Raw genomic sequence first — 7,941 nt, forward strand, 5'->3', positions numbered from 1 at the left:
TGCTGTGGCAAGTTCGAAAGAACAAGACATATCGAAATTATGGCACATGCGACTCGGGCATGCTGGTGAGAAGGCGCTTCAGACACTGGTGAACCAAGGAGTCCTTAAGGGTGCCACAACTGGAAGAATTGATTTCTGTGAACATTGTATATTTGGCAAACAAAAAAATGTGAAGTTTGGTACCGCTCTACACCAAACAAAGGGCATTTTGGATTATGTTCACACTGATGTATGGGGTCCCACAAAGAATGTCTCATTGGGAGGAAAGAGGTGGTTCGTCACCTTTATTGATGACTACTCGAAGAGAGTTTGGATGTATCCCATGAGGCACAAAAACGAGGTTCTCCAAATCTTCCTAGAGTGGAAGAAAATGGTAGAGAATCAGACGGACAAGAAAATCAAAAGGCTGAGATCAGACAACGGGGGAGAATATACTTATGATCCATTCCTTAAAATATGCCGAGATGAAGGGATCGTTCGACACTTCACTGTTCCTGGTAAGCCACAACAAAATGGAGTTGCTGAGAGAATGAACCAGACATTAATAGAGAAGGTTCGATGCATATTGTCTCAAGCAGGATTGAGTAAGGCATTTTGGGCTGAGGCTCTCAGTTATGCAGTTCACTTGGTGAATCGTTTACCTGTTTCTGGAAACGGTGGGAGAACTCCGCTTGAGGTATGGTCAGGTAGTCCTGTTAGTGATTATGATAAATTACATGTGTTTGGGTGTCCTGCTTATTATCATGTGACAGACTCAAAGCTGGATCCTAGAGCAAAAAAAGCCAAGTTTATGGGCTTTAGCAAAGGTGTGAAGGGCTATAGGTTATGGTGTCCAGAAACAAGTAAGATTGTTAATAGTCGAGATGTGACATTCGATGAGTCTGGAATGTTTTTGCAGAAAATTGAAAATAATGACGAGGCATTGAAGCAGGTGGAGAAGGTGGTGTTCTCTCCTGATGTGGTTGCTCCTACTGAAGAACCTATTGACCAGGTAAATAATAACTTTGATGTCTTAGAACAGAAAGAGCAAAGTCTTGAGGAGCAAAGCCTTGTAAATGAAAGAGTGGAGGAACCTGAGTCAATCGCCAAGAATAGACCACGAAGGGTAATTCGAAAACCTGCAAGGTTTGATGATACGATAGCATATGCTTTCTCTTTGATTGATGGAGTTCCTAACAGTTACAAAGATGCTATTCAGAGCCCGGATAGCTTACACTGGCAAGAGGCTGTGAATCAGGAGATAGCATCATTGGAGATAAATCAAACTTGGGATTTGGTACAACTTCCAAAAGGTAAGAAGGAAATTGGTTGTAAATGGGTTTTTGCAAAAAAGGAAGACCCTTTTGGTATACGTTATAAGGCTCGACTTGTGGCTAAAGGCTACGCACAAAAGGAAGGTATTGATTACAATGAAATTTTCTCACCTGTGGTAAAACATTCTTCGATTCGAATTTTGTTGGCTTTGGTTGCTCAATTTAATCTTGAGCTTGCACAACTCGATGTAAAAACTGCTTTTTTGCATGGAGATTTGGAAGAAGAAATATATATGACGCAACCAGTTGGTTTCCGAGTAGTTGGACAGCAACATTTAGTATGCAGATTGAAGAAATCTTTGTATGGGCTGAAGCAATCCCCTCGCCAATGGTATAAAAGGTTTGATCATTTCATGGTAGAGCATATGTATACTCATAGTCAATTTGACCATTGTGTGTATTATAGATGTCTCGATGATGGATCGTTTATCTACTTGCTCTTATATGTTGATGATATGTTAATTGCTTCAAAGAGACAGGTGGAGATTGATAAACTCAAAGATGAGCTTTCTAAAACATTTGAAATGAAAGACTTAGGCAATGCAAAGAAAATACTTGGAATGGAGATAGAGCGAGATCGGAAAAAAGGTACAGTCTGGTTGACTCAGTCTCAATATCTACGCAAGGTATTGTCAAGATTTAGTTTGAATAATTCAACCAAACCTGTTAGTACTCCACTTGCTCCTCATTTCAAGCTTAGTGCTTCCATGTGTCCAAGTTCTGACGATGACAAAAGATATATGGAGAACATTCCTTATACAAATGCTGTTGGTGCGTTGATGTATGCTATGGTGTGTACTCGACCTGATCTTTCACACGCAGTAAGCATGGTGAGTCGTTATATGCATAATCCTGGTAAAGAGCATTGGCAGGCTGTAAAATGGATTCTTAGGTACATTCTTGGCACTATTGATGTTGGTATTAAGTTTCAAAAACAAGAAATGTTTAATCTTGACAATCGTGTAGCTGGTTTTGTGGATTCTGATTATGCTGGTGATTTGGATAAGCGACGATCCACCACGGGTTATTTATTTACTATGGCTGGTGGACCTGTTTGTTGGCGCTCAACATTGCAGTCTACTGTTGCATTGTCTACCACTGAAGCAGAGTATATGGCGGTAACGGAAGCTTTTAAAGAAGCTATTTGGATGCATGGTTTGATCAATGACTTGGGTATTTTGCAGGGACATATAGATGTATTTTGTGATAGCCAGAGCGCTATTTGCTTGTCAAAAAATCAAGTCCATCATGCTCGTACAAAACACATTGATGTCCGTTTTCACTTTATTCGAGAAATCATTAGCAAAGGGGATATTCGTTTACTAAAAATTGGAACTGCTGATAACCCTGCTGATATGTTGACAAAGGTGATCGCTCGTGAAAAGTTCTGCCATTGTTTGGATCTCATCAACGTCGGAAGGAAGGAGTAGTGTGTTGATGTGGTAGCAACCAAATTCGCTATCAACTTGGAAATCTTATGACAAGGTGGAGATTGTTAAGCACTGTCATAAGCCCTATTCTATTTTTAGGGTTGTTAGTTTATATTTGGGTGACCTATTCTCAAGGTCTTGCTAGGCTTGTTAGCTTATATTTAGATGACCTATTCTAGGCTTGTTAGTTTATATTTAGGTTTAGCAGAAAGCTATATAATGCCATTCTTTCTGCTGTTGAAATCATCAAGTTTTCTGTGCAGATTGTATGCCTTGAGTAAATTTAGTGTTGTGAGTAAATTTAGTGTTGTGAGTACATTTGTTCCGCTTTCGGCGCACAACACATGGAACTCAACTCCCACGTAGCATCAGATGTTGTATGTCCTTCCCAATGGATTAACACCTCCAAAACCGAAGCATTTGAAGACGAGTGACGCACTCCTAATACTGCCAAAGGTAGTAGCTGGACCGTCAAGTCAAGGCCCAAATTAGGAGGAACGGAATATTGAGGGAAATTACTAATAGCTACCTTTTGAAGTTGAGAAACATGAAATACTGTATGGACTAGGACAGCAGCTGGAAGTGCCAATTTGTAAGCTATGGCCCCACACGTTGCACAGCCTGATAAGGACCAATAAACCACGGGCCGAGCTTGGGATGATGACGCTTCGACAAAGATATTTGGTGTTATGGACAGAGTTTAATATAAATCCAATCATTAATATCTAACTTATACTGTTGTGCGCGTTGTAAAAACAACTTAAGCTCCTCCCCTAACATTAAATCTCTATCCTGGGAGCTGGGTATCCACTGCTGCCCCCACAGATGAACATGGTTATATTATATGGCAGAATTTTGGGTGGGGGCCGGCCATAAACCACCTCAAAAAGGTGCCAACTTTGTTGAAGTATGATACCAGGTGTTGTAATTGACCCACTGTCCCGGAGTTGCCATTGCAACACACGTAAATAACTTTCCGACCCATTGATATGTCATCCCAAATTTTCCCCGGTATAGCCTAAGGCTGTAAGAGACCTGCGGGGAGCTAAGGACAAATATTTGGCTGCTGTCTCACCCAACATTCAAATCAGCAAAAAGGAGAACTTGTGGAGGGTGGGATTTGAACCCACGCCCTGGCACCTCTTAGACCAACTCGGCCATCTCCACTTCGTTGTTTGCCATATGATAACAGTCCAACAGCTGAACAACAATCATAACAGTCCTGCAGCTGCTGCTTCTCAATGCTGAAACCACTGAAGGGCATGCAATATGATCTTTATGGGGCAATCTTTCAAACACCCTCCTACCCAATTCCAGGTTGCCATATATCGAGTAGCTACAAAAACCATGAATTTCTCTGCCAATTTTGAATAAAATGAAGAACAGAACAGGACTGCAGTACAAAGTCATATGATCAGGTGCATATTTGAAACAACATTTCTATAAATAACTAATTATTCTTGTGCACAAAACCAGATATGATGGCAGCCCAGGAGAGCAGATTGCGAATGGGCATCCATCCATATCTCCACACTTGGCGTACGAATCAATAAGGGCTGTCTCTACAAGAACATCCTCTCCAGTCGCCGCCACATTTAATCACTCTTTCCAAACCCAAGATCTTCAAGTGCGGCAGACGCAGTTAGAACACTACAAAATGTGGAACTGTTGGGCACCAAAAACCCACCACGCATTGTATTGGAAACATCCAAGGCCATGAAATTCTCCCTATTTCTTTCACTCTTTTTCTTCACTGAATAAATTATGAATTCAGCTTCACAGAAATAAACTTGTTTAGGAAAAACAAAGTCAAGATGGCCGAGTTGGTCTAAGGCGCCAGTTTCAGGTACTGGTCCGAAAGGGCATGGGTTCGAATCCCATTCTTGACATTTCTTTTTCTATTTTATGTTTACAGTTTTCCAAGTTCCTGTACTCGTCCATAATGAAAAAAAGAAAAACCATTTGTGAATTTCTTATCAAGGTGGAGAAAGTGGAAATTTCTGTCCAAAGGGGAACAATCCCCTCTTCTTTATAGTGGTAAAGGGCCTCTCTGGTTATTTGCTTGTTCCGTCATGGGAAAGAAAGGAAGAAAGAAGCCTGGTAATGATTCTATAACTGGGACATCCGTCGTTTTCACCTATATATATGTATGCCCCGAACAGAAATTCAATCCAAAATTAAAAATATAATAATATATATATAGAGAGAGAGGGGGTGATATTTTGGTGAATTAAATATAGTAATCCAAAAAAGAAAAGAAAAGAAATTATTTGAGTGTTGTAGTGGACATGGACTTGATATTTTAGGGACAGGAGGAGGTAGGTAATCGTGGCAGTGCCACCGTCGCCCTTATTGACCTTAGCGCTTGGCGGCCTCCTCGTATCAACCAAGCCTGCAAATCTCAAATCGCCATTTTCATTCTAAATCGCGCAAAACCCACTTTCAATTCCACCTGCTCTTCACCTCTTTAACTATTGCCATGGCTTTCTCTGCAAAATTGCACCCCTTCTCATCGCCATCCCTCATTTCTTCCTCCAAATCCCGCCGACCCCTTTCTCCGCATAATGCTTTCTTTCTAAAACCCCTTACAATTAGAGCTTCGACCACTCTGGATTATTCCAAATCCTCCTCAGAGGCGACACGCTCGACCCCATTAAAGGTACATGATCACACTCGGCTGACCATGTATTCTAATATTGAATTGTTTGTGTTTTGAAATGCTTTCCTTTTTCTTTTTTCATCCAATCTTTTTGGGAGTACCGTTAGAGTAGAATTTCCAATGATTATGGACCTCTTGTTGCTGGATTTGTTAAAATGAGTATTGATTCATTCCGTTGCGTGGTAATTGGTGACCAATTCTATAGGACCTTGTTGCTTACGGGACTTGATTTGTTTGTTTCCATTTTCTCTCCTTATCATTAGTTATAAACTGTAAATTTAGTATGTGTGTTGGTCTGAATCTCATACAATACTTCATTCTAGCTCAGGCTAGTAACTGGCAGTGGAAATTCAAAGACAATCTTATAAACATCTATTATGAGGAACATGAAAGTCAGAGTGCTGATCCACCTAAAGATATTCTCATGATACCCACGATTTCTGATGTTAGCACTGTGGAGGAATGGAGAATAGTGGCAAGAGAACTTGTACAAAAGGATAGTAAAGTCAATTGGCGTGCCACTATCGTTGATTGGCCTGGTCTAGGTTTCTCTGATAGGCCAAAGATGGATTACAATGCTGATGTGATGGAGAAGTTCTTAGTGGACTTGATCAATGCTCCTGATGGTCCAGTAAGCAGCTCAAGTTAGTATTGCAGCCCTTATCTTGATGAGCTTCTATGATTATAAATTAAGAGAAGGAATAGATGTTTTAACCAATCAGCTCACTCGTGTTACAAATATTTTTGTTTATAAGTGAATGCTCATATTTCTTAGTTCATACCATCTCACTTTCTTGTGGCTAGCTTTGTCCAAAGTCTAAGCTATGTAGTGGTTCTAAATTTATGGAAATAGAATACAAATTAAGCTAATGCTTGACTGCACAGGATACAGTTTATGGTACCTTCAAATATTAGTAAGAACGTATACTAATATTTTAAAAGCCTTCAAATGTACTTGTTCCGAACTGTTTAGAATTTCTCAGGCTTTATTGTTGGCTAACTGGCCGAGAGACACTCGGAAGATATTTAAAGGACATATGCAGCTCATTTGAATGACTGTTGAGTAATGTTGTGTTAAAACGCTTAGGTGTTCTTGCTGCTATGAACACAGAATTATTTAGTGTTCATGTTATAAAAAGCTTAATTTAGCTAAGATTGTAGAACTAGATTTCCATCATCTTATCTGTATGTTACCATGTGCTTTTACTTTGGTTATAGGTTTTGTTCATATTGCTGCTTGTTTTTATTTTTCAATTTCTTTTTGCTTTAATATTTTGTTGATCTTCTAGCTTGTGAGATCCCACATCGGTTGGAGAGAGGAACAAAGCATTCCTTATAAGGGTGTGGAAACCTCTCCCTAACAGACACGTTTTAAAACCATGAGGCTGACGACGATATGTAACGGGCCAAAGCGAACAATATCTGCTAGTGGTAAGCTTGGACTGTTACATAGTCTCCCACCTTTTTGTCAGTTCCTGTGATTCCCCATCTTCTATAATATGCCTGTATCTGGCCTCTTACAATAGTTGTTTTGATGCTGATTGCATTGCAAAACGATTATGTTCTTCCATTCTCTGTCTTTCCAAAACTTCACTTCCAACATTATTTTCAATTACAACTATATTTATTACTTTGTTGCTAATAATCTTTGTACTACCAAAGTAGAAGATGATTTGGTGGTATTTGGAGGTGGCCATGCAGCTGCACTAACAGTTCGTGCAGCAAATAGAGGTTTAGTGAAACCAAGGGGCATTGCCGCTGTTGCACCCACATGGGCTGGGCCACTTCCTATTGTATTCGGTCGGGATTCCAGCATGGAGTCGAGGTACTGGACCTATTATTTGTTCTATTAATTTATGGTGCTGTATCTTGAATGCTCTTTAGAACTGGGAATTGAGGTGACAACACGATTGGTTCTCCTGCACCTTACAGACCCAGTAGTTCAAAACTTTGTCAAAAGGTGTAGAAGGAAACCGAACAACGTGCCCTCTGAAAGCAGTAAAAGTAAATGATATTCACCAAATTACAAGATTAGCGGCCATTGTTTGAACACTTAAAAGTGTTAGATTCACCATAACTATAACGATTCCGCTGCCAGGATTATGTAGAGGCTAGAGCAAGAGCTCGCTCTTGAAGTTAATCTTGCTTGGCTTTTTCCCTCCTCTGCCACCATACCTATTTCCATCAGTTTGAGAACCATTGTAGTTGCAATCTCTGGGAATATGCCCTTGTCTTACCACACTTAAAGCTAAGTGCCGCCACCACCTTAACCACCTCGGCTACTACTATCACCATATTAAATCCACATTTTTCACCCTCACTGTGCCTTCCTCTTCTATAATTCTACCATCTCCTTCTTTTTCTCTTTTGCCTCTGTATTCACCACCGTAATCCCACCCCTGCTCCTGACTAGCCTGGGCCAGTGATGTCAACAGCCTTGGAAATTCTACCTTGATCTCAAACACTACATCCTTTCCAACCATGAATTCAGAACCCCCCTTGGATTTGATGTTTGGGGGGGGGGGGGGGGGGGGGGGGG

At 40.5% G+C, this 7,941-nt stretch overlaps 1 protein-coding gene and 1 non-coding gene across 2 annotated transcripts in view; both read left to right on the top strand.

The window, feature by feature from the left end:
- The first annotated feature begins 4,551 nt into the window (after positions 1 to 4,551).
- TRNAL-CAG lies at positions 4,552 to 4,632 on the top strand. The gene has a single exon. It is a non-coding gene; the product is annotated as a tRNA-Leu (tRNA).
- A 410-nt stretch (positions 4,633 to 5,042) lies between these two features.
- LOC111493374 overlaps positions 5,043 to 7,941 on the top strand; it is a 4,583-nt gene continuing 1,684 nt past the window's right edge. Inside the window, exons 1-3 of the mRNA XM_023143060.1 lie at positions 5,043 to 5,402; positions 5,731 to 6,046; positions 7,068 to 7,227. Coding sequence (XP_022998828.1) covers positions 5,223 to 5,402; positions 5,731 to 6,046; positions 7,068 to 7,227 — 656 coding nt within the window. The 5' untranslated portion in view covers positions 5,043 to 5,222. The remainder of the gene's footprint in view (positions 5,403 to 5,730; positions 6,047 to 7,067; positions 7,228 to 7,941) is intronic.

The sequence above is a fragment of the Cucurbita maxima genome, unplaced genomic scaffold (assembly GCF_002738345.1).
Source record: "Cucurbita maxima cultivar Rimu unplaced genomic scaffold, Cmax_1.0 Cma_Scf00018, whole genome shotgun sequence".
Taxonomy (NCBI): domain Eukaryota; kingdom Viridiplantae; phylum Streptophyta; class Magnoliopsida; order Cucurbitales; family Cucurbitaceae; genus Cucurbita; species Cucurbita maxima.